We start from the raw sequence: 26,989 nt of genomic DNA on the forward strand, positions 1-26,989 counted from the left end.
GCTTCCGGTGGCGGATTGTTGACGCCTGCGGCTGCTGCGGTGGCGACCGGGCCGTTGGGGAGGGGCTAGTGGGGCCTGGAGACGGCGCAGTGACAGGACCGCCGAGGCTGGTGCTGAGGCGACGATGGCAGAGGGGCCGGAGGAAGTCCGAGGCCGCCCTCCTGAGCAGGACGACGGCGGAGGGGACCCCGAGCCCGTCCCTTCCCTGAGAGGCTCTCCCGCCGCCGCCCTACGCCCCCGGGACGGGCCGCAGGCGGAACCCCAGGCCCCGGGCCGGCCCCCCGCTCCGGGCCTCGCACCCTCCGCGGCCGCCGCTGAGGAGTCGGAGCCGCCCGGCGAGCCCGGGAAGCGCGGGGAGACGGGCCCCGGCTCCAGTGCGGGGCTGCAGGAGCCGGCAGGCGGCGAGGCGCCCGAGGCCGCCGCGCCGCGAGACAGGCCGGTGCGGCTGAGCGCCCGCGAGTATTCCCGGCAGGTGCACGAGTGGCTGTGGCAGTCCTACTGCGGCTACCTCACCTGGCACAGCGGCCTGGCCGCCTTCCCCGCCTATTGCAGCCCCCAGCCGCCCCCGCCGAGCTACCCCTCGGGCGGTGGCGCCCCCGCCCCCCAGGCCGCGGCGCCGCCGCCCCTCCAGCTGGGCTATTACAACCCCTTCTACTTCCTGAGCGCCGCGGCCGCCGGGCCTGACCTGGGAGCGGCTACCGGCATCACCCCCGCTGCTCCGGTCGCGGGCCTGGGAGGCCGGGCTCCGCACGCGCAGGGATCCGTCCGGGCAACCCCGGGGACCAGGGTGGGATCCGGCGCCCCTTCGCGAACCCCGAGCGAGACCGGGCGGCAGGCAGGTGAGAAGCGCGACGGAGAGGTGAGGCGGGGCGGAGCGGAAGGGTCTTAGGGGAGCTCCCTGGTCGGTAGAGCAGCTACACTCTCTACTTCTGTAACCATGCCGCTGCGCAGGTGGGGTATTTCTCTGCGTCCTTCAGCTGTCGTTTGCCCAGGCCTTACATTCTCCAAAGTGTGCGGCGAGGCTGTGCGGTTTCTTTTTCCTTTAGACCTGGCCCTCCGAACTGATCCCCTTACTCCTGGGACTAGTCGTCTCCACGTGTGAGGACATCGTTGCCCATCAGGCTAGCCTCTTGATCTCCATGCTGTGGAGACGGAGACCCAGAGCTTCCCCCTCACGTGGCAAACGCGCTCTGACGGCCGGTTCGGCGTGGGGGCTGCCGGTAGTGCCGGGCATAATCCAGACGTGGATTTACTATGGAGGATAGGAAATATGATGATATGTAATGGTATCTGTAACGTATAATTGATAGGATAATTACACGTTATATATTAGGAACAATGCAACTGCCGGATGTAAAAGGAGATTTACGTGAAAGCAGGTGGAGTTAGGAACCTTTGAGCCCTAAGTGAATGTTCTTTGTAATATTGTCTGTTTACTTCTGGATGGGAATTAGAATATTTTGTTCTAGTTGCACTTTTTAGTTTATTACACTTTTTGTTTACTTTGTTCAGCCACATATACGAGACAAGAACTAGTTTTCCTGTATTTGATCCCCTTCAGAACTTAAGAGGTCAGATTGATAATCATTGTGGATTTATTACGTAGAAAAGCAAGACAAACTAAGTGAAGAGGCGGTAAAATGAGGAACACAGGTTATTTACTTTGTACTAGTAATTGTCTATACTTAACCTTGGTTTTTCCTAAAAAATGTTTAATTTTGTGTCGTAGGCTTGTGATCACCCGGATACGTTTTTGAGTCCCTAGTGAAATGTATTGAGTGCTTTAAATAATTTAATATCTGTGAAATCATTTTTTAAACCGTAATTGGGTGAAAGCAAGCTTTAAACTGTTCAGTAAATAGTGGAATAAATACCATGTACTATTGATGGAGTCAATACCAGTAATTGTTGCACGGTTTTAACTTCTCTTTTTATTAGCAAGTTATACCTTGACTTTGTGTTCTCCATTTATTACCTAGCTTGGGTTCCAAGGCTTATGTGAAATGAGTAGTTTTCCTAACTTTTTTTTTTTTTTTTTTAATTTACAGGCAGAGAGTATGTTATTCCATCCTTGGCCCACAGATTTATGGCAGAGATGGTGGATTTCTTTATTCTCTTCTTTATAAAAGCAACCATTGTCTTAAGTATTATGCACCTCAGTGGAATAAAGTAAGTTAAGGCTATTTGCAGAAAGGTTTTAATGTGTACTGTATAGAGATCTTGTTTTCTGAAGTTCTCTTCATGCCTGCAAATGGACAGTGTGCCAGTGTTACGATTTCTCCTATGGGGAGCTCCTATAAGGACTTGGGCATATTTTATTTCTTTGTTTTAAGAAATAAATACAAAAAAAGAGAAAAACAAGTTGTGAAAGATCTGTGGGAATCTCACCTATCAAAAGTAGGTAAACGTTTGATTTTTTTGATTCAACCATGTTGTTAGACTAGGCATTAATTTCCCTCTCACTATCCTGTTCGGAGTAAAAACAAAAACAGAGAGAGCTTTGGGTAGATGAACTGTTGATAATCAATTAGACGGGCATTTCCAAATGGGATTGCTTACACAACGAGGCAAGTCCCAAGTGAACTGCAAAGTGAGCTGTTTATTTGAATAATCCTCCTTTCATATTGATAATTATATAGCAGTTACCACTCGCTAAGCCCTTTCTATATGCTGAGTGCTGAGCTCACTTCATATGGATTCTTTTAATTGTACCACCAGTATGAGATGTAGAGGGTAATACCTCCTTTTTGTAGATTGAAGTTAGGGTTTACTTCAAGAAGTTAAGTTCAGAATTTATAAATACAAAGGTCATAAGTGTCGGTGTCAAGATACAAACCCTTTGGTGAAATTTCAGGGCCTTTGCCAGGAACCCTAGTTTTACTGCGATTCCTCCCTGTGTCTCCCTTTCTCTCCCACCCCCCACACAGCCAACCAGGTACCAGCTCCTTACTTTTAGGCTCCTGAATAGCCTTCAACTCAGACCATTTCCCTTTTACTGCTTCATCGTCACTGCTTCTTCCTAGTCCAGTGATTGTCATCTCTCTTCTGGATCATAGCAAAAGTCTTCTAACTGGTATCTCAGTCTCCCGTCTCCTGTTCTATCTCAGTCCAGTCTCTGATCTAAAACCAAAGAGATCATAAATTCTGATTCTGCCCCTCTCCCACCTTAAAACTCTTCAGTGATTTCATAACTGCCATCAGGATAAAGTCTTGTCCTTCATATCATTTAACAGATGCTTTATTTCTTAATTGCTATGACCTTCTATACTTAATATTTGAGCCATGCCATACTGCTTACAGCTTCCATCACAGCCTCGTTCCAAGCCTTTCTCTCGTGCTAGTCTCTCCCTCCTGAAACTTCCCCCTTCTTAGTCTGGCTAACTTCTCTTCATCCACAAGATGGGATGGAGAGGGAAGGCTTCACTCCCTAGGTAAAATGTACCTGGTATGTGTTTCCCTACTATCCTGCGGTTCTCTATCATCACCATCATCCCACTTTATTATTACTTAGTTGTTGTGCTTTGTCTAGTAGGTAAGAGTCTCCATGAAAGCAGAGATCAGATTGAGTCCCCGGGGCTAGTATAGTGCCTGCTCACGATAGTGCTGCTTATTTGTTGAACAAGCTAATGAATGTTTTGTGAAACTAAATGGGTGGAAACCTAAAGATTAGTTTAGAATTTCAGTTAAAGTTTGTGACACTAATGGAAGAAATATCAATGCAATTGCTCTGTTAACTAATTCTTTATATCCCAAAACTATTGTTTTGTGTAGGGATATCTCCAAGTTTGCTATGCATTATATAATAGAAGAAATAGATGAAGACACATCAATGGAAGATTTGCAAAAAATGATGATTGTGGCTCTCATATACAGATTGTTAGTTTGTTTCTATGAGGTAAGCTACTGACTCAGCAAATATTCAAGTTTAACAATCTAATTTTAGATGATCAGCCCAACACAAAAAGTAATGGAAATTTATAAGTGTTCATGTTTTTGTCAAATACCTCCGTTTTTTAATTTTTTCCAAATGTTCTTTGACATAATATTCTTCAAGTTAAAAAGTAGAACTTTCTGAGTGGTGACATTTTACAATTTCTTTGTACTATATTTCAGTCTTGTGGTCTAAAAATACACTTGTAAGTTGTTGTGGAACTTGAAATGTATTTTTCCATAGAAACAACTTGCTTAAAAAAAAAGTGGGTCACAGAGAAATACTGTGGTAGACGTCTGGTGTATTGAGGGCATAAGAGACCTGCAGAGAAGCCTTACAGCGTTAACGTGTCAGTATTCTCTGAGATTCTTTCAACTTGAAAATTTTAAAACATGAATAACATGGCAAAAAAACTTCTCTTTAAAATTGGTAGAGTTGAGCTAGTGAATTATTTTTAAACTCTCCCTCTTTCCTTAGATAATTTGCATTTGGGGAGCAGGTGGAGCGACCCCAGGGAAGTTCCTGCTGGGCCTTCGAGTGGTAACGTGTGATACATCTGTGCTTATCGCGCCGAGTCGGGTTCTAGTGATTCCTTCCTCAAATGTGAGCATCACAACGTAAGTTCTTTTCTTGGCTTAATTTACTACATACTTATGAAAATAGTAAGTTTTAAGTGTAGAATTCAATATTATTCAGAAGTGATACCATTTGATATAGTATTTTTAGGATATTGGTATTTTTTTCTTCATGGCATGTAATAGACTTACCTTTGTTAACTTTAAAACTGAAAAGTTTGAGGTTTTCTTTTTTTTTTTTTTTTTTACAGTACATCATTAATTTTTGATGTGGTGATCCATGATTCATTATTTACATATAACACCCAGTGCTCCATGCAGTACGTGCCCTCCTTAATACCCATCACCGGGCTAACCCATCCCCCCGCCCCCCCCTCCCCTCTAGAACCCTCAGTTTGTTTCCCGGAGTCCATCGTCTCTCATGGTTTGTCTCCCCCTCCGATTTCCCCCCCTTCATGTTTCCCTTCCTTCTCCTAATGTCCTCCACGCTGTTCCTTATGTTCCACAAATAAGTGAAACCATATGATAACTGACTTTCTCTGCTTGACTTACTTCACTTAGCATCATCTCCTCCAGTCCCATCCATGTTGATGTAAAAGTTGAGTATTCATCCTCTGTGACGGCTGGGTAATGTTCCATTGTATATTTGGAGCACTGAGGTTTTCAGTTGTTATAGAACCGTAGACCCCTCTTTAGTATACAATTTCAAGATAATCATTTTATAGAATAAAAGTCGTGAGAGGGTTTGGGCGGTGGTGCGGTCTGTATCAGCGCTTCGGTGCTCCATACCCAGTTCAATTATTGTCTGAATTGGTGGCTCTTGGGCCAGTTACTAATCTGCCTTGAGTCTCCAGCTTCCGTTTGGTAATAATACATGTCATTATCCCATCCTAAATGGGCAGTAAGAGTTTGGGCAGATACGCATGCATGCACCCGGGTCCGGCTCTTAAGCGATACGAGAGAGCTTGTCATGCTGCAGTACTCAGGGCTGGCTGTTGGCATCTGGCTCTGTGGGGAGGTACAAATAGTGATAATGGGAGTTAAGTAGGTGGCAGTTAGTTGAGCAAAACAAGATACTGGCTGGAATGCTGCCTGAATGATTCAGAGCTGGGTCGTTAGAGAAAGAAATCTGAGAGACTCTGGAGACCTCGATTTTGCAGTTATCCTCAAATTTCCTTACAGTTTTGTGATTATTATAATCCTGGTTGCTACTTTTTTTTTTTTTTAAGATTTTATTTATTTGACAGAGAGAGACGCAGTGAGAGAAGGAACACAAGCAGGGGGAGTGGGAGAGGGAGAAGCAGGCTTCCTGCCGAGCAGGGAGCCCGATGTGGGGCTCGATCACAGGGCCCTGGGATCATGACCTGAGCCAAAGGCAGGCGCTTAACGACTGAGCCACCCAGGCGCCCCTCCTGGTTGCTACTTTTAATGAGTCAATAAGGGCTGTTTATTGAGCACCTCTTATATAACAGGCCTTGTTTAAAACAATACGTATTGGGCGCCTGGGTGGCTCAGTTGGTTAAGCGACTGCCTTCGGCTCAGGTCATGATCCCGGACTCCAGGGATCGAGTCCTGCATCGGGCTCCCTGCTCGGCAGGGAGTCTGCTTCTCCCTCTGACCCTCTTCCCTCTCGTGCTATCTCTCATTCTCTCTCTCTCAAATAAATAAATAAAATCTTTAAAAAAAAATAAAAATAAAACAATACATATTACCTAATAAGATAGGTACCATCGGTACCATTATCCCCTTTTTATGGTTGTGGAGCACGAGTGAGTGGTTGAAAATGGATCTGAAACCAACTAGTCTGCATTCAGAGCCACACTCAGCCACAGTGCTTTTTTTGTAGCCTTTCTGTGTGCGGAGAGGCAGAAATCTAACACTGGTAGGATAATTCTCCATTCTGAGCTACGGTTGGAAGCTTTTTAAAGCTTTCTTTAATCACAGCATCCCACAAAGAAAGAATACACAGTAATTTAAACTGTTAGAGCTTCACAGAAGGTAGAAAAGGGGACTACAGTAAGCATATTAGTGTAGAAGGTACTAAACACACACGAGTGACTATACAAAAGGTAAGTAAAGGGAACAGTTATTCTTTTAGCAAAATATCCGAGAAAATACTGTAAACCTTTAGTTCACATTCTAGGAAATATTCATTAGTGCTTTTCATATGGAGGTTCTTTAGTCTTATTCTTACGTTGATGATGTCTTTAGAACAAGCCCAGGTGGTTTGATCAGAATATAATGCTACTTGAAAGTAACTCAGATATTGAAGGTAAAAACTCTCAATACTTTGAATGTATGTTTTAAATATATATTTTGAACTTGGTAGGATAGTATTAATCTCTAAGTGGTTGATATATAATTTATCTGGTATTTTTTGCCTTAATTTTTTAGGTCTACTATACGAGCTTTGATCAAGAATTTTTCTATTGCTTCTTTTTTCCCGGCTTTCATCACATTGCTGTTTTTTCAGCATAATCGAACAGCCTATGACATTGTAGCAGGAACCATTGTGGTAAAGAGAAATGGGGTCAGATGATGCCCCAAAAAGCCCTGAATTCCATCCTCTCTGGAATAACGACAAGACTAAATTATGTATCGAGGCCATCGGTATCCCTGGGTTACACTAATTGATGATTTAGAAATTAAAGCAGTCACTCCAGTGTGATGCAGGTGACTATTCAGAAAGTATTGATTTTACTTGAATGCCAAAGAACTTTTCCAGAAGAAAAACCTGTTAAATTCAAGTGTTAAAAATTTTTAGATCGAAAAGAAGGCAAGTGGTTTTATAATCAACAACGGACAATACATACTTTCTTAAGATCTAAGGCTTTAGGATTTGCTGAAAGCATTTTCAGCTGTGAAATCTCCAGATGAAACTTTTAAGAAATTTATTTTGGTTTATCCCAAAATGATGGAAAAAGTCCAGTTGTGTTTTGTAAACACATTAACTCATCTTTTAGTTAACACTTCTTGGGGAAATTGTTGTTTTTGCTTTTGGGGAGAAAGAGTGGGAACACAAATTTGGTAATCCATTTGTCTCCCGTCCTAGGAGGAGATGAGTTAGCAAGCTGCAAGAGTGGGGGCAGATGAGGCAGGCCTAGCAGTTCCCTCACCGGAAGTTTTCAGATCCGTACTGCAGTGTATTGTGGGAATGATGTCACTTCACAAGTATTGTTACTGTTCGAACATGTATTTGGGGGCAAGTTTTGCATGATGAAAAAGCATTAAGTGCTATTGCTATATTATCATTGATTATTTTTAAAGAAAAGGTAAGTTAGTGATCGCTTTGGGGGGGGGGGAACCTAAATTTTCACCATAAATTTAAGTTGAAATTCATGTGCAAGTGTTTTTAGTGCCCTAAATCAAACTGTAAGTATGTGGGGGGAAAGGACTTCATCGGATCATTGCATATTTACTGTAGAACAATATTGCCAGTATGTGTGCAGCATGAGGAAAAGTGTTAGTGCTATTCAGTGTCCTGAATGTACCTTCTGTTTCTACACCAGGTAGTCACATGCTAGCTAGTTTCCTTTTATATTTTATATAGTTCCATGACTTTTGAAACATCAAGGAGGTAAATATAATCTTAGTATTTCATGATAAAATACTAGTAGCCTGTGAAATAGCGTTTTTCCCATTATGAACTATTCTCTCTAAAACAAGGACAAGTACCATTTCCAGACATTTTTCTAAAATCTTTGGGTCAAAAGCTTATTTTGGGCCTGCCGGGGATGATGTTTTGACGGAATTGTTAAGTAACGTAACACTTTGTGTATGGCCATTTTAATTTATTCTTCTACTGAAGCAAAGCTTAGTGTTTTAAATGTGTGTGCATGCTTTTGTTAAATGGCCCAGTTAACAGTGTTGAGATATACCTGAAAAGTTTTATTTCTTAGGCATTTTTGCCAACCCTGACATTGTTTTCCCAAAAAACACTAAACTGTCTTGGACACTTTGTAATTAGATTGCTTAAAAGATCAATCTGGACTTTATTTTTGGTCTTTAATAGCAAATGCAAGACATGTCTATTAATCACTATCAGTTTTTAAAGTGGGTTTTTCTTTGACTTGAAAACTGAAAATATTCACATTTGATGGCTATAGAAACCTTAACAGTGTCCTTATTAATACCTTTTTATTGTAAAATTTCAAAAACCATGTTTTTCAAAATAATTTTATATTAAATCCAACGTCACTGAAAGCCTAAGTGTGTCAAAGTACTCAACAGATCATTCACTTGTAGCCCCTGGGAAGATATTTAAAGTGTTATGGCCCTTCACAGTAGACAGGCACATTAGGAAAGGTTACATAAACTTACCACTTAGTAGTGTATACATTAGCATTAGTGGATACACTATTTTTGCAACTGATGGGGAATTCAAGTTGAAGTGTCCGTCAGCCATGTAGCTCTGGAATAGATCTTTAATGTAGAATTTCCTCTCAGATAATTGGAAGGTTCACCATCTAGGCTATTGTTATTTATATAGCCAAACAAAAGCAAATAAGTAGCCCAATTTAATTTCTTAGAATATTGCACATTTGCTCTATCAGTTATTCAGATTCCCATCTGTGTGTAGGTTCATTTAGATCCATCTAAGGATCCAAGTTATATAGCCCTATAAAATATAAGTATTATTACTACTTCGCCTTTACAACAAAATGCAAGTGTGTTTGTATTTTGAATTCGGCACTTAGGAAAAGAGAGTTTGATTTCCAAATCATTGGGAAGGAAATGACAAAACAATGGGGAAGAAGGGAGAGTCACTTTTTTTCTCTTAGGGTTGTGAGGGGTGGAGCCTCCGTCTTTTCAAAAACACTTTTCTATTTAGTATATTTCATTTATAGAAATGCTGATTTTCCGTGTCAAAGTGTAATTCCCATGCTGAAGCTCTAGCCTAAAAAGGCAAAAAAAGTTGTTTTCATAGTACTACAAACATTATTCATCACTTTTACAAGATAAGTAACAAGGGAACAAAGATTAGAAGTCAAGCCAAGTAAAAAGACTGTTGCAGTGAATGCGCCCTGAATAAAACCACAGAGCAGGCAGTTAGCGTGGCATCTAGGGAACCTCGGGCCCCAGGACTACGGGCGGTCAGCTCTAGCGGCTGGGGCAGCTTGAGAAAGTCGGACGCACTCATGTCCATGCCGGGCTTAGGGAAGTCAGCGGGAGGATGGCAAGCCTTGATTTTTAGACTAAGCTGTGACTATAAAAATAAAGCCAGCGCTTTTGGGGATAGTAAGGCTTTAAAGTCTTGCCTAGCTGCTGCTTGTGTCACACTGGTTCAGAAGTCATTTCTTTCCACCTAAACATATCCCTTCCAGTTTTACCCAGATATTTAGGATTAGAAAAAAAGAAAAATTATACTTGAGGGCCCCTTTATCTAAATTGTAACACTAAGTCTCTAGTGTTGATTGCTTCAGATGACAGGTAGAAGTTGTTTTAACTCTGCTTTCAAAGGACTTGTTCCCTTAGGTGACTTGTGTGGGGGTCTGTCTTACGCATCAGTATTTCCAGCAAAATGAAAGGAGGTGAAACTACTTGCTACTTGGGAGTAGTGGGCTTTTTGAGAGAGAGAGAGGGGGTTATTAAATGTTTTCATTCCACACTTAGCCCTATTAAAACAGGCCGTTGTTTTCTTTTGAAGAACAGGCCCAAATAACAGCAGTCAGTATTCCTGAAATCTGACAAGTACTTGCCATTCCCCATCCCCTATACCAAAGGCCAAAATCTTTCCAGTATGTGCTTGTCTGGGTGACGTTCCTCATTCCAAACTATGTATGTATATATCCTCGCAGTTCATTACAGTAGGGCTTGACCCACAAACAGTATCTGATGGCCTGCCTATAAATAAAATTCATTCTATTTTTAATAATTTGTATGCCACCAATTTGTATTCTTTGTCTCAATAAATACTTGGTCACCAGTGCTTTTGTTTTTTGACTGTTAATTTGAAATCTGCTCTGCAATCTCGTGCTTAAGGGAACCCTTGCTTCCAAATACAATTTTCTAGCGTTCCCCGCCTTTAGGAGAATGGCAGTCAACTAGAGTGCTTTCAGAAGTAGAGGTCTAACCCTCCCCCAAAAAAGTCTACCTTTTGGGGTATATTCTTTAAGCAAGTCACTCAAAAGTTACCCATAGGCGACTTTGCTTAATGTTAAACTAATCCTGTCCTTAAAGTGGTTAACCATCCCAACTATTATGCAAGATACTAAGGACCCATGTTACACCTGGGAAACCAGAAGTTCAAAGTCTCCTAGCTGGTAAATGACTGAGCTGGGCAATTTAAACCTAGTTCGGATCTTACAAGCATTTCCTGTTCTAGAGGAGGAAGACAGGAAACAAAACAGGTTCCTCAAGAAGAACACATAATAAACAATGTAGCTAAACAATGGCCTGGTCTGAGTTCTACAATGTGCTGTTCTGAGCCCAGGCACAAACTCCACGTTTCTGGAACTACGAACTACAGTGGACTAAGGGGTGCCCCATAGTACTAGTAAATTCAGTGGGCCTGTGTTGCTAGACCCAATACACTCATTTTCTCAATTTTACTATACGAAATGTCAGTTTCCATTAAGCACACAGGCTAACCTTTGTAAAATTTCCATTGAGTTTCAAACTTTAAATAGGCCCAGGAGACAAATGATGTCATGGGGATGAGAAGGACAACAGTAAGTAGTCAATAATTTTATAATCCCACCCATATGGTGACCACACTTATGGTGGTGAGCACTGAGTAATGTACAGAATTGAATCACCCTGTATGCCTATAACTGTTAAAACATGGTGTAGGTCATCAATACTTGAATAATGCAAATTTTTTAATTAGCATTATTTGAAACTAAAGTGTTGGACTAATTTACAGCCTGGTTACAAACTTAAAATTATTCCAGCACTTTAATTTCAAATAATAAAGTCCTAAGTACATGAACAATTTCATGAGAGAATTTGTAACAAGCATTATTAATAAGCAGCTAGCTTGAAGACATTTTTCAATGGTCTAAATTATACTTTTTAATGCCCCAAATCATAAATTACTCAAAACACAACCTAGCACCTGAAGTGGCATCCTCATGCCTGGACCTCAGGCATTCGAAGTCTTCCAGCATGAGAAGTGGGCTGGCTTTCTTTCCGTGATACCTCCCCTTCTTGCACAAACTGCCCTGTTTTCACTTGAGGGAACGTGAAACCGAGGCCCGCCCAAGACCGCGGTTACAGCCACAGAGACTGGCTGAGAAGTGTGTCTGCGGCCGGAGCCAGTCCACGGGGGCGATCCCTCTGCCGTGCCCCGACTGGGGATGGGCGGGGCGGGCAGGGTTGCGGATGGAGCTGCGCTCATGACTGTCTTCTGGAGACACCGCCGCAGCGCACGAATGAAGGCTGTGGGACATGGAAAATCCAAGTTCCAAGTCCGGATTACAGCTCTGCAGACTGCAGCTTTGGGGCCAGATTTCATTTTTAAGCCACCTTAAGTATGATTTTCAGTCACTTGTTTTGAAGAATACTAAGTAAATATTTCTAACACATTTCTTATGAAAATCTTCCCCAGAGTAGAAAGCCTAATATTCCCGTTCATATGGGCCCAGAGAATGATAATGAACGAATCCGCCATTTACTTAGGCATGAACATCTCAGCATTAAAACCAGATTTCCAGCATTCATCATCATTTGCCCCCAAACAGGCCTGTGTCAAATGTGTATTATTAATAAAGTGAGAATTATAGAATGTCTCCCCCCACAAACCAGCATCTGATAATGGCCTAAGATGCTTTCAATATGAAAAATATCTTTTCAAAATTGGAAACATACAAAAAAAGCTCAAACATTTTGAAGTTCTGAATTTGGACTTCAACCAGAAGTTTGGCAAAATAAAAGTCCGTGCAAAATAATTCTGTGCTCAAATTAAGTATAAAAATCAGCAAATGCTGTCCCAACAGGTCTTTTATGGACGACAGAAGAGATCTAGTTAGAAAAAAAAATTTGGTCAAAGAATCCAAAATTATTCCATACAAAAGAACCATGAAGTTTTTGTAGGCTGCTCTGGGCATGTGTCTCCAAGACTCACTCGATCAATAAACACTGTCTAGTCGCCTCTCAAGGAAGATACAGATACAAACAGAAATGGTTACGTGTGTTTATTTTCAACTTTTAAAAAGGTATGTCAATTTATATGCAAAGTAGGCGTGATTCCTAGCACCAGACAAAAAGCAGGGTACCTTCTCTATGTTTTACGTTCAGACACTTCCCCCTTCACTTAGGAATTGTCCAAATCACTTAAATGTATTCTTTGGAATTTCTCTGACTGGCCATGGCGAACCTTTACAAAAAAAGGTTCCCTTCCATAAACACTGGTACCTTCATTATAAGTTAACACTAGAACAAAAAATATTTCATAATTTTTTATTGATGGCATTTATCCCATGGTTTAACATGTTAATTATACTGTAATAAACATGGCTTTAATATTAAACTTTTCCTTATTATCCAAAGTCACCACAGTCCATTTCAGTAAATATAAAAATATATGCTTAATACTTTGTACAATACTGGTTTTTGGTCCAAACAAAACTGGATCAGAAAAGCCAATAAATTCACTTTAAGAATCCCCAATTTTTTTTTAAAGATTTCCAAATGGATTTAGGCAACTTTGAATAATGGGATTTACATAATAAAATCTGAGACAAGACTAAACAAAGAACAAACAAATTTTCTAACACAAAATTAAAATTTCAAGTTCACAGATTTATGTTATGCCAAAAAAGTACAGAAACAAAATTGTATTTACACAAGTTTCATAATAAAATAATGAAAAAGGCAAGACAGGTGATAGGAGAATGAAAATATAGAAATAGCATATAATTATTAAATGGAGAACGCACTAGATCTAATAAGTCCTTAGCGTGGACCATTCTTTAATCAGGCTTCCTCTATCAGAAAATTTTAGTGCACAGTACACCCAACTCACTCACTTCACACATACACCAGCACAAACTCAGCATAGAAATCACTCACTTCCACATTCTCTAATCTATACAGAATTCCTCCGGTATGACTACACTTCCCACGCGTTCCCGAAGCGCGGACCGGCGCACCGCGCGGCAGACGCGGGCCCGTGCCACGCCAGCCGGGGAGCGGGCTCTGACCCGGGGATCCGCCCGCCGACGCCGCATCAGGGAATAATGTGCTGGATCCTCTTTCTGCTGAAGAATCAGTCACCAATCTAGCTATTTTTTTTTTTTTTTTTTTTTTAAGGGAGTGGGAGACTCAGGGCAGGGCTTCTGTAAAAGAAAAAGGAGGGAGTCCCAGACGTAGAGAAGGCCTCGGGCAGCTCTGGCGTGAGGCGGCCCTCGCCCCGTCCGCTCCGGAAGCCGAGCAGCAGGGCCCCGGCCGCCGCGGAGCGCGGTGTGCGACGCACCGCCGCCTTCATTTGCGGCGCCTGACGGCAGTCTTTATCTTGCGGCCAGAAACGGAAGTTCCAGAAGAAGAGAACACATTTTTCCCGTTTGACCTGTGGAAAATAAAGACTGCATTCCGTGACCAGGTGCCCGGGAGATTTGGGAATCACCACAATCCTACCTGCGACCGGCGTCGGGGGGCATCGGGGGGGGGGCGGCGGGGGCGGGGGGGGGGGGGGGGGGGGGCGGGGGGGGTCGGGGGAGGCGTGGGGGGCACCGTAAAAGTGAACTCAGGCCGCCAGCACGCGTGCGCGCCCCACCGGCCGCCGCGCCGAGGCCCCGCTCCTGCACAACTGCGCTGTGGGCAACCGACGCGGGAGAACATCCGGGTCTCGGCGCAGCTACACCGCACCCCTCCGGGACGCAAGACCACCACCGTCGCACCGCGGCCCGCGCGCGCAGCCCCACCGTGCGGGGGCCCCCGTCCCCACGAGCCGCTGTCTCACCCCACTGTAAACGTCGCCGCAGGCTGCGGAAACGGGAAGCCCGCTGAGCCGGAAGGCTGCGCCGAGGCCGCGGCGGGGCTGGGGTTCGCCCCGAACGTGAATACTCCCGACGGGCTGGTGCTCGTGAAGTTGAAATTGGTGGTGCTGCCGCTGCCGAACTGGAAAACCGAGCCTGTGGTAGTTAAAGCAGAAAAACTTCACTGCGGGCAAGAGGGCAGTTTTTCTAGTAAGGGCTCTGACCTCTACATACAAAAACGTGGGAAGGATTAAGCTCTCTTATAATCATTTAATATAAAGAAAGTTAAAAAGAATTTTCTCCACTGACATACACAACATACTTAAAACACCCTTGGACAAGTGACCCAACTTACCCATGACCAAGGAGGAAAGAGCAGAAGAGACTTCTGGTTCAAGGCAGTGGAATCAACACACACATTTAGCGCTTACTTCAAAAATTATCTTAAAATAATAGTAAAGGGATTTTTACAAAGCCGGGGGAGAGAGGAGACAAGGAGACGCTGGGAGGCTGACTGGAACCAAGTTAGCAGCAGGGAAAGTACAGACGCAGTTCCATTTACACTAAACATACCCAAAGGCTTGGGTGCCAGGGGCCTCTGGAAGGGAGAATGAAGGTGTGACTATAAAAAACAAAAAAAAAAAAACAAAAAAAAGAGGAGGGGGATGGGAGAATATCTGTATAAGCAGCAGGCACCCAGATCACTCCCATCCCAGTACCAAACAAGATGGTAATTCTCTACCCCAACAGAACAGAACGTCAGTCTCTGCAGGGGTCTCTGGACGAGGGGATCACACACAAAGGCAAGGGCATCCTATCAAAACTAGAAGGGTTAAAAGTTGATGTAATGAGCAGGGAGAGCTGCAGCCTTCCTCCCTGACTTGGCTCCCAGAGCATGCGCAATCAGAAGTAGGAGTACCCTCCAGGCACGACCAGACTGGGAATAACCTCTGGGGAACCTGACCTTCTAGAAGGAAACACCTACTGATACTAACATCCAGGTCCTCCCAAGTAAGCAGGCCCGTCAGGTAAACCTACTGTGAGATTCAAGATCTATGAGCCTATCCATGCACAAAGAATTATCAAGTGGTACTTAGGTGTCCCATGCTCATAAAATTATGAGTTGAACGGGAAAAAATATTTGCAGACCATATATCTGATAAAGAGCTGATATCCAAAATATGTAAATTAACTTCTACAACTTGATAGTCAAAAAAAAACCTGATTTAAAAATGGACAAAGGACTTGACCAGACATTTCTCCAAAGATGAACAAACAGGCCAACAGACACATGAAAGGATGCTCAACATCACTCATCATTGGGCACATGCAGATCAGAACCACAATGAGGTGCCACCTCACACCTGTTAGAAGGGCTAAAAATCAAAAAGACAAGCGATAACAGGTCGGCGAGCACGTAAAGAAAAGGAACCCTGTGCTCTGTTGGTGGAAATGCAAACTGGTGCAACTAGAAAACAGTATGGAGGCGCCTCAAAAAAATTAAAAATAGAAATACCCTATGATCCAGCAGTCCCATTCTAGGTATTTCTCCAAAAGATTTGAAATCAGGATCTCGAAGAGATTATGTGGACTCTCGAGTTCACCGCAGCATTATTTATAACAGCCAAGACGTGGACACAACCTAAATGTCCACTGACAGATGAAGAGATGAAAACAACGTATATATTACACACAATGGAATACTATTCAGCCTTTAAAATGAATCATGCTAAGTGAAATAAGCCAGTCACAGGACAAGTACTGCAGGATTTCTCTTATATGAGAAACCTAAAATAGCCAAACCATAGAAGCATAGAGAAGGGCAGCTGCTGGTGTGTGTGTGTGTGTGTGCATGAGAGAGAGAGAAATGAAAGGAATGGAGAGGTGCTCTTCATCGGGTATGAAGTGTAGTTACACAAGATGAGGGAGTACTAGCAATTAGTACGACAGGGCGCCTGTAGTTAACAACACTGTATTATACGCTTAATTTGCTGAAAGGATGGATCTCATGTTAATTCTTACAATTAAAAAAAAAAACAACTGTGAGTAGATAGCCAAGAAGCACCAAACATTTGAGGAAAGCATTTCATAAGAAACACCAAGACTCAAACAATAATAGAGAAAAGCAATTTGTAGAAAATGGACTAGAACGATAGCTTAAAGGGGAAAAAATGAAAACCCACACCTCATCATTAATATCCTCAAGAGAGCAACAGGTAACAATTCTGAAACAAGAACAGAAGGATATATAAAAAGGACAGATCCGCAGAACAAAAAAGAACATTTGAAATTAGCAAAAGTAAAATCTTGACCAAGGGCAAGTAAAAGATAAATGTAAGAAATCTTCCCCAGAAAGGACAAAAAGGAAAAAAGAACAGAAGTTAAAGAGTGAGGCACAAAAATCTTCAAAGAAGTAATTCCAGAAAGTTCCCAAGAATGGACGTTCACAAAAGGACAGACTAAATTCCTCACTGTCAGTGGGTAAAAATGGATCCAGATCAAGGAACATCCTCCTGGTAAGTCAGAACACTGGAGGCAAAAGAAAAGATCCAGTGAGATTCCAGAAAGAAGAAATGGGTCCAAAAGCAAAGATCAAGAAAGACTTCCAGAGCAACTCTGAGGGAGCCAGAAAGTCCAGCATGCAGAAATCCTTTCAAAACTATGAAAATTAGGGCACCTGGGTGGCTCAGTTGGTTAAGCGACTGCCTTCGGCTCAGGTCATGATCCTGGAGTCCCGGGATCGAGTCCCGCATCAGGCTCCCTGCTCGGCAGGGAGTCGGCTTCTCCCTCTGACCCTCTTCGCTCTCGTGTTCTCTATCTCTCATTCTCTCTCTCTCAAATAAATAAATAAAATCTTTAAAAAAAAAAAAAACTATGAAAATTATTTCCAATCTAAATCTGTACTCAACCGAAATCTTACCAAACACAGGCACAGAATAAAGATACTTCCAGAAATGTAAGGTCTCAAAATTTTCTTCCCTGAGGACTTAAGAAACCACTCGAAGATCTGCTCTATCAAAACAAAGGAATAAGAAAGAACAAGACACTGACATCATCCAGGAAAGAGAGGAAGCTAAGGGCAATCCCAAGAGAATGGTAAAAAGTGGTACCAAGACCACAGTTAAATAGCAGGCCTAGAAAGCCTGGTAAAAGGAACAGGTCAGATGATTCTGTGAAAAATTTCCTTCAAGATACTAAATAACAAGCAGGCAATGTATTTGAAAATACTGAGAAGCGATCTCTAAGGAAGGGAGAAGAGCTAAAGTTATAACTAAAGATAGGTACAAAGAAATTATTAACACAGAGAGGGATCACTGATGCTGGAGAAAACAGAATTCTGTATAGAAAAGAAAAGCACACTATACCACACAGCATCTGCATCCTGGAAACACTCATCTGAGCACACAACGGCCACTCGAGGAGGAGAGACAGGAGGAGGGAAATGGCACCTGTGTGAAAAGCTACACTCTGCAATTCACGTGCTGAGAAGAATCAATAAATCTTGATTAAAATGGTTTACATCCCAGCAGAAATTCTGCTCCCTGTACTGACAAAGTACTAATATCCAGAATACATAAAAATATTCCTGCACATCAGTAAGCAAAAGTGAAACCACCAAATGGCCAAAAAAAAAAAAAAAATCCTTATAGAAACAATTAACAGAAAATGAAATCCAGCAGAATCCAAATATGAGAATCCTCATACACCATAGTAAGATCTGAATGGGCACAATCCATCAGGACAAGCTTGCATTATTTTCTGGAGTATAAGATATGCACGCATACCTTTTAATTTGGCAAGTCCTCTCCTGGGTATATACCCTAGAAAAATATGCATGTGTGCCCCAAGCACATACACAAGAATAAGCAGAGGTGCATTTCTTTTTTTTTTTAGTTTTATTTATTTGACAGAGAGAGACACAGCGAGAGAGGGAACACAAAATTCAGAAACATGCTATCTGCAGACAAGCAGACCCAAGGTACAGACACCAGGAGAGGGAGAAGCAGGCTTCCCGCAGAGCAGGGAGCCCGATGCGAGGCTCGATCCCAGGACCCTGGGATCGTGACCTGAGCCGAAGGCAGACGCTTAACAACTGAGCCACCCAGGCGCCCTGCAAAGGTGCATTTCCTAATTGCTAAACACAACTCCAACACATTCATCAACAGTGTATGGATAAATTGTGCTATGTTCATAAACTGATTTACTCTACAGCAGTGAAAATGAACAAACAGTACGCAATAACATGGAGGAACTTTACAAGTAAGAGTAAAAGATGCAAGAATAGAGAGACAGAATACAGTGAGATTTCCATTTATATATAGTTAAAAATAAGGCAAAACGTTATTTTGTCGAGCTTCACGTATCAGCAGTTAACTTTAAATAAAACCCCAGACACATTAGACTAAGGAAAGAGAGGCACGTGAGCAAACAGGGAGCAGGGGGGGCTGCTGGCGGTGGGCTAGCCACACGTCTGCTCCAACACCACACTGCTCATTTCTGTCCCATGCTTTTCTATAGGAAGTCATATTTTACAGTTAGAAAAGTACACATCCTACAGTTTTGAGGAAATATACCCTCATAGTACAATGTGATTAGCCATATTAAACACACACACACACACACACCACACACACCACACACACACACACACACACACACACACACACACACACACACACACACGAACGTTCGTTTAAAAATGCAAGTCAAGCATCATCAAACAAAGTGTCCTGGGCGCCTGGGCAGTTTTGGCCCAGGAGAGAACTGGAGTGGGGGCATAACCTCCTGAAGTAAATCCAATCACAACGAGGATTAGAAAATGCGGGCTGAAATCTAGGCTGGAGTGCTCCAAAACTCAGATGGGGAGAAATGGGACTGAATCAATGCTGCACCTCAAAGAGAAAGAAATAACTACATTTTAATCACATGCTTTAATGCCTTAAAGTGCTTTACTGTATGAAAGTTGGGAATGTTGTTTCTAGGGAAGTCCGAGCATTTACTTTTCTATTCCGAGTACAAGAGACATTTAAAGAAATAATAAGACAGGGGGCGCCTGGGTGGCTCAGTCAGTTAAGCCTCTGCCCTGGGCTCAGGGATGGAGCCCCAGGTCAGACTCCCTGCTCAGCGGGGAGTCTGCTTCTCCCTCTCCCTCTGCCGCTCCCCCCGCTTGTGTGTGCTCCCTCTCTCTCAAATAAATAAAATCTTAAAAAAAAATAAAATAAAGAAATAAGACATAGGCATGGTTTCAAAATTCAGAAACATGCTATCTGCAGACAAGCAGACCCAAGGTACAGACACCAGGCTACTTGCAGACAAGCAGACCCGAGGTACAGAGCAGAGCACACTCACCGGAACTCGGAGCTGCCGCAGAGCCAAACGCAGACTGCCTGGGCTGCGGTCCGAACGCAGGAGGCTGGCTACTGCTTGACACAGTCCCAAAGGTAGGCGGTGTGGGCTGAGATGCCGCAGAAAACAGCGCTGCTGCCGGGGACAGAGCTCCAAACCCCGGGGGATTAGGCTGGCTGGCACCTTGACTCTGTCCAAATGTCGGAGTTTGGTTAACCCCAAATGCTGGACTGGCAGATGGTGCTGAAGGCCCAGTGCCAAATACAAAGGAGGATCCTAGAGGCCCAGAGAAACATTGGTGTCACTTAATAGCTACCATGAGATAAACCCCAAGAAACATCTATAAACTCAGCAGCAAACTTCAAGCTTCTTTTCGGACATTTACCTTGCTGAACAGATCCCATCAAGGCAAGGTATGAATAATATTTAAGAATATAATTCTTTCCATTATTTAGTGAAACCATATAGAATTCACATCAACAAAATGGTCTTTAGCAAGAGTCCCCACCTTTGCAGCCAGATTTTTTCAGGTAGACGGACTGATCTAAGAAGCCCCGCAACCTCTCAGCAGATGATCTACCACACCGCAGAGACTGGCTAGCACTGTCCTCACGTATATGCTACGTACTGGGGACGCGTGTCGGATGAAACAGTCCCCAGTTTCTGGTTACTTAACAACCTAACATCTCAAAAAGAACACTTGGAAAAACTAAAGATGACACTGAAACTAGAGAAATTCCTCCCAAGAGTTACTTATATTAAACCGAACCCAATATACACATGATTCCACGCAGTGCACGGTTACAACACCCTGCGTAAAGCCGGCCTAGTGGCGCCAGGCCGTTCTCTGGTCACCTGCTACGTTACCTGCAGAGACGCCCAGCCAGCACATGCACGTCTCTCCTCTGTCACCGTACCTGCAGAGCTGGATGTGGTCGTAGCTCCGAAGCTGAAGCCGGAGGCCGTGGTGCTGTTGCTGCCGGCTCCCGGCCCAAAGACGAACGGGGTGACGGCCGCACTCGACGTGGTCGCTGGTTTGCTCTCTGGAGAAAACAGCAAAGACTGAGGCGCACCTGATTCGGCCGAGTTCCCGAAGGCAGAGCTGGCCCCGGGGTTGCTGGCCTGTCCAAACACAAAGGCGGGCCCCGGCGCGCTGGAGGCGGCGGGGCTTCGGAACACAGCCCCCGCGGCGGCCGGTGCGCTGCCTGTGGGAGCGCCGCTGCTCAGGAAGGCGAACGCCGGCTTCGCTGCCCCTGGATCTGCAGACATGAACGAAAGGACACACAAGACCTCTGAGCGCAAGCAACCACAAAGCACTCTCTGCTACGCTGCAGTCTAGTCATTCGTGAGAACACAGAATACTCACGTCTTGTTAAATACATTCATTTAGCACACGGACGTGTTCTGTCATATTTTGAGGTGAGCCAATATATCCGTCTTTTCTTTTATGGCATCTTAGATCAGGCAACTTTCAGCATTCAGATTAGTAAGAACAAAAAGTATCCCTCAATCCCACACATCGAACTGGAGCTACGTCTGGATAACTGTTCAGATAGCGGAAGACCGCTTGCCTCTCAAGTTTGCGACCGGCGTTAGCAGGTTCCTAGTCCCCCCAACTGCATCACTGGCTGCCCGGTGCAGCCTCCACGTACTCATGTGCAACTCCACACTTAGGACATGGTAAATTTCCACATCTGTGTGCATCTGTTCCCTCTACAGTTACTGTTCCTAGATTGTTGAATTACCATGGCTTTGCAGTTCAGTTTGACGTTAGCGGAGCAAACCTTTTTGTGTGCCTGCCCTTCCCTGCAAAACTGCTGGGGCATTTGCCCTTCCAGGTGCATTTTAACTTGAGCTTAGCTTGTCACACCCCACAAAAGTTCCTCTCTAAACGGAAATGGGAGGCTTCCAGCTCTGGAAGGCGTCAGTCACAGGACAAAAGTCCCGGCCCTGGGAAGACCGTCTGCAGGGCTGTCCTGGCCCTGTGCGGGGACAGAGGGAGCGACCCCGGCAGTGGGCCCAGCGGGTCACATGCAGCAGCACAATCATTACGCTACACACCTGAAGCTAACGTGATGGGTGTGTCAACCACACTCAACTAGACACAAACCTGAGACGACGCTGGGGGTGCTGGGAGGGAGAATGCGCTCACTCAGGAACAGGTATGAAAAGAGGTCATTTGTCCAGCTATTTCTTGCTGATTTAGAGGAAAGCTACTGGTTTTTATATGGTGAGCCTGAAACCACCCACCTTCCTGAAGACACTTTTTTTTTTTTTAACCGTCCCAACGATGTCTCAGTTCCAATACTGTCTCTAGACAGGCTGCTCGCAATATGATATGGGCATTAGTGTGATTTACAGAAAGTGGAGCATGTTGGCTCACTTTCAAGTTGGTTAACGGGAGGTTAAGAAAAGTGTAGTGATACCATGATTACATCTGATTAGACCCAACCTTATTTTTTATTCCTTTCCAAATCGTATATAATTTAGTATTTCTTTTTTTTTTTTTGGTGGATGTTTTGAATGTCCAGACAGACAACGGACAAAAAAACATCCACTGAATTCCATTCTTTTTTTTTTTTAGGTTAATTTTTCATTTCGTGTTTCCAATGTATTATTCTGAAGTATTCGTGGGTGTTCTATTTTTTTGCCTGTCTGAAAACATCTCTATTTTGAATTCAACTGGATATAAAATTGTAGGATCAAGACCATTTTCACTTTGAGGACACTGCTCTACTGTTTCAAGCACAAACTCAAAGTCTGATGGCAACCAGCTTTCTCTCTCTGAAAGCATTCAGGATTTTGGCTTTGGTGTCCTAAAATCTCACTGGTCTTTGCCAGTGAGTAGGCCATTTCCATTTTTAAGACCAGGGTCTTTCTCTACACATTGGAAATGATCTTCTGTCACCACTATGATTTTCGTCCACCCTGCTCTCATCTGCTATGCGCTCCTCCTGCAATGGCACTTGTGAGCTAGCAGGACTCAGTCTCCCTGCACTTCTGCACCGGGCTCTAGGAAATCCCAGTTCACTAATCCATCATCTATGTTTTTTCTGCTCCTCAACCCACATAATGATTTTATTTCACCAACCACATTTTTAAGTTTTTTAAATGCTTTCATTTTTCCTTCAGGATATTAGTTTACATAATTGCCTCTCTATTTCAGGGACTAGTTATATTTGTTGTCTATGCTCCTTAAATGCCTGACGATGACTGGTTATTAGCTCTATTTGTGAATGAAGGCCTGTATATAAAGACTGAGTTAGAAAATATTTCATGAGCTTACAAAGGCAGGCCTATTCTCCTGAATAGTATGCCAATTCCAATTTTAAGAGCTCAAACAGAAGGGAGAAGCATGGACAGATGTGCAACCCCGTGGGCTTGCCATCAGAACTGTAGAAAACATCATCAACTCGGGGGTTTGGAGCAGTGAAAACTGAAAATCCTATGTCCTTTCCAGAGAGTTGTTACCGGTCTCTCTCAACTCTGTTCGGTGTAAACCATTCCCTAACCTGCTGCATTTGTCCACAGATCGGAGACGCCTTGTTAAAAAAAAAAAAAAAAAAAAAGTTTAATACTTACCAGCCGTAGTATTGGTTGGAGTTCCAAACGTGAAAGTGGCTTTTGTTGGCTGTTCCGATTCCTTCTCAGATGGTTTTGCCATACTGAAACTAAAGGTGGACTTTGAAGAACTCTCATCTTTGGTTTGTTCTGAATTTCCAAAGGAAAACACTGATTGACACTTTGGCTCTTCACTGTCAGCTTTCTTGCCAAACACTAGAGAAGTAGAAGTGACCGGCTCTTGCTGTTTCTCTTCTGTCCTTCCCAACACAAACAATGAGGCAGACGGCAGAGGGGTGGGTTCTATGCTGCCAAAAGTGAACACTCCTTTGGCGGCAGGCATTTCTTCTTTTTTGGCTTCTGACGTCTTACATGTGAAAGGAGCCACTGAAACACTCTTGGTTTCTAGGGTTCCAAAGCTGAAGCTGCTCTTGTTCTCAGAGGTCACTGCGGTGTTGGTAGCAGCAGGTGTGGGGTTAATAACACTGGTACCAAAGCTGAAGCCTACAGATGAAGATTTAGGTGGTTCCTCTTTCTTCTCTTCCTGCCCAAGGTTAGACACCCCAAATTGAAACGGAGCTAACGAAGCTGTAGTACTTAAACCCGAAGGAAGTCCAAACTTAAAATCATTATCATTCTTATTGTCTTTTTTAGCTTCTTCAGGTTTAGACTCAGACGAAACTCCAAACTTAAAATCTCCTATTGGTTTAGGAAATTTGAAGCCCTCACTCATGGAGTTTGGAGACTCAGAATCTGAAGACACTCCTATTTTGAAGCCTCCCTGATCTCCAAACTTAAAATTTCCAGTGCTTGTTAAAGTCTGAGAAGGCCCCGAAGAGGATGGTGGGATACCAAATTTGAAGGATGAGGCTGCAGGGTTTGAAGACGAGGAAGATGTGCCAAAGCCTTCAAAATATAAAAGACACTAAATTAATGTTACCCTCTCAAACAAAATGTACCCCTGAAGAACAAAGAGACAAAGGAATAACTCTGGAGGGGCGCCTGGGTGGCTCAGTCGGTGAAGCATCTGCCTTCAGCTCAGCTCATGATCCCAGAGTCCTGGGATCGAGCCCCACATCAGGATCCCTGATCAGCGGGGAGCCTGCTTCTCCCTCTGCCTGCCGTACCACCTGCTTGTGCTCTCTCTCAAGTAAGTAAATAAAACCTAAAAAGGAGTAACTCTGGAAAGCCTAATTTGAAGAGTGTTAGCCATGTCCGTGACCATGAAGTAGCAGCCCAACGTTCAGCATGAGCACTCCACCTCACTCCTCCCAACTAGCCTCACATGCCGTTTTCAGTCTGTGATACTGGCAGAGATCAAGCAAACCTCATAAAGCAGTGTTGGTGAGGAGTCTAGGACTAACAGACACTTTATACAGGTAGATGTGTATATTAGCATACAATTTGTGGAAGGCAACTGTCAGTATTTACTAAAAATCACAAACACATGTATCCTTTGACCCAGCAATTCTACAGCTAAGTCTTTATATTTGTTTTATTTATTTATTTAATTTTTTAAAGAAAAGCAGACAGCCACAGGTAGTCATTTGGATACATCTGGAGTCTTGCAAGTTTGACTATCCTCCGTTCTCCTACAAATGGACCTTGAGAGCTTGTCTGGAGGTTCCAGCAGGGGAGCGCAGCTACTCGTATACCCCTGACCAGAGGAGGGCCCTCCTCTGCCTGGGAAGGTCGTCCTCTTTGACCAGAGCACGTAGCTTCGGGAGGGATATACGTGGAGCCGTGAGCGAGGAAGGGGACACCGCCTGGCCAGCCAGATCAGGGTAATCCGTCCTGGTGACCAGTGGGGTGAGAGAGGTCACAGCCAGATCGCCCTCACACCCTAAGTCTTTATTTTACTATAAAGTAAAATAAAAGTAAAAAGTATTTTACTCTAAAGTAAAATAAAATAAAAAACGTTATTTTAAAGATAAACTCACAGACATGCAAAATGCCATATGCAATCCCAAGCAGCTGTGAACAAAGATGTGTCCAAGCAAGCCATGGTAAAATCAAGGGGGCAAAAAGGCAGTAGGATATACAACATTTTCTAATAAAATAGAGGGAAACAAGAATATACAGGTAAGAGTATATTTGCTTATCATGTTCATAAAAAAATAACTCTAAGTTCTAAGAAACTAACCACAGTTCTTCCCTCTGGTGGGGAAGGAAGGATGGAAAATGAACCAGTGGGGACAAGAGATAGACTTTTCACTATGAATCCTGTCATAATTAGAGTTTGAAATCTTGTGAATAAAGTTCATTATCAAACACTAAAAAAAAAATCTTTAGCATCAAAGTACCAGAAGAACTGCGTGAGCAGAAGCAGTACTTAGAAAGACAAACAATACTATGTTGACAAGATCAAAGTCTTGGTTTCATAATGCTTTTCTGTAGCTGAGTAAACTAGAAATGAACAGGCATCACTGGAGTGCTGAGATATTTGTCCATTACCCTGCTTACCCACGTAGAAAGACAAATGACAGCCATGCTTTAAAAGCCCGCTTACCTTCAAATTTCCCCCCTTTAATGATGACCCATTCCTTTCTTTCCCTAAGAAACATAACAAAAATTATCAGAATCTCAGGAGCAAGCAGTACTCCACATGGTCTGTAAATACCTTAAGTGATATTAGACAGAAAGCTAAAACTGAAGGGGCTAAAGACAATTAACTCGTTACCACCTCTGCCTCAAAGGCTCAGATTTGAAGGTATGGTGATTATAGCACAACAGGGAGAGAACACGGAAGAAGGATCACAAGGTCAACAGCTACACAACGACCTCAAATGGACTGGAAAATAGTGATCTAAGACACCCAAATGCAGTGTTTGGAGTCTTACTTATTATTTATTTATTGTATCTATTTGAGACAGAGATCAAGCATGAGCGCCTGGAGGGAGGGGCAGAGAGGCGGGGGGGGGGGGGGAGGGAGAATCTCAAGCAAACTCCACGTTGAGTGGGGAGCCCAACATGGGGCTAGATCTCACCACCCGGAGCGAAACCACAAGTCAGACACTCAACCGACTGAGCCACCCAGACACGCCCCAAATGCAGTGTTTTTCAAACCAGTTGTGTCCCTTTAGCCATGTAATTAATTTAGTGGGTTGCAACCAGCATTTTTCTTCTAAAACGAAAAAGAACAGAAATAGGGTAACTTGAACATACTAAAAAGTATTGGTTTGTGATACTTTTTGTTCAATCATATAGACAAATACCCTGTGCATGTGATAGGTCACAATGCAAAAGTTTACTGATTGGTTTTCAGTCAAAAGAGTCTGAAAGCCACTAGTCTAAGATATGGTGACAAGCTGATAAAGCTCGGCATTCTTTCTTTAGTGCCCTCACGGTCTGACCTTTATGACCTCCTCCCTTACCGATTAATATCTTTCTCACCTCTCCCTGTTCCTTCAGATCTAAAATTTCTGCTCTTTCCCAGCTTGATCAACCTTTTGACAGAAATGTACCTCATATGAAATACTAAGTCATAAAGGACTATGGAGACTTGGAAAATCTGGCCTCCAGCGACAGTTTGGCAAAAATTGTTTTTAGAGATTCTTCCTTTGTATTTACAAAACAAAATTATCAAGAGAGTTCTTTTTCTGGGACATTCTCTGGGAAAGCAAAGCCCAAATCTAGCTTACTTACAATAAGGTTCTCAG

The 26,989-nt window shown here is 43.3% G+C and overlaps 2 protein-coding genes across 8 annotated transcripts in view; one reads left to right on the forward strand and one right to left on the reverse strand.

The window, feature by feature from the left end:
• Nucleotides 1–22: 22 nt before the first annotated feature.
• FAM8A1 (family with sequence similarity 8 member A1) lies at nucleotides 23–10,434 on the forward strand. Of its 2 annotated transcripts, none has more exons than XM_025891084.2 (5): nucleotides 23–839; nucleotides 2,049–2,169; nucleotides 3,772–3,895; nucleotides 4,409–4,548; nucleotides 6,901–10,434. In XM_025891084.2, exons 1-5 carry the CDS (start codon nucleotides 125–127, stop codon nucleotides 7,043–7,045), a joined length of 1,245 nt encoding a protein of 414 aa, XP_025746869.1. In that variant the 5' UTR covers nucleotides 23–124; the 3' UTR covers nucleotides 7,046–10,434. The 2 variants fall into 2 exon arrangements, with proteins under 2 accessions (XP_025746869.1, XP_073733711.1); XM_073877610.1 differs by having other exon boundaries at nucleotides 4,409–4,534.
• Nucleotides 10,435–12,626: 2,192 nt separating this feature from the next.
• The window catches only part of NUP153 (nucleoporin 153), an 82,355-nt gene continuing 67,992 nt past the window's right edge, over nucleotides 12,627–26,989 (reverse strand). For all 6 annotated transcript variants that reach the window (XM_025891279.2, XM_073877622.1, XM_025891275.2 and 3 more), the window contains 5 exons: nucleotides 23,352–24,236; nucleotides 20,687–21,028; nucleotides 19,773–20,045; nucleotides 14,408–14,579; nucleotides 12,627–14,014 (listed from right to left, as the gene is read on the reverse strand). In XM_025891279.2, the coding sequence (XP_025747064.1) occupies nucleotides 13,930–14,014; nucleotides 14,408–14,579; nucleotides 19,773–20,045; nucleotides 20,687–21,028; nucleotides 23,352–24,236 (1,757 nt within the window). In that variant the 3' untranslated portion in view covers nucleotides 12,627–13,929. The remainder of the gene's footprint in view (nucleotides 14,015–14,407; nucleotides 14,580–19,772; nucleotides 20,046–20,686; nucleotides 21,029–23,351; nucleotides 24,237–26,989) is intronic.

The sequence above is a fragment of the Callorhinus ursinus genome, unplaced genomic scaffold (genome assembly GCF_003265705.2).
Source record: "Callorhinus ursinus isolate GAN/ISIS: 27379988/994484 unplaced genomic scaffold, GSC_fseal_2.0 scaffold26, whole genome shotgun sequence".
In the NCBI taxonomy this organism is placed as follows: domain Eukaryota; kingdom Metazoa; phylum Chordata; class Mammalia; order Carnivora; family Otariidae; genus Callorhinus; species Callorhinus ursinus.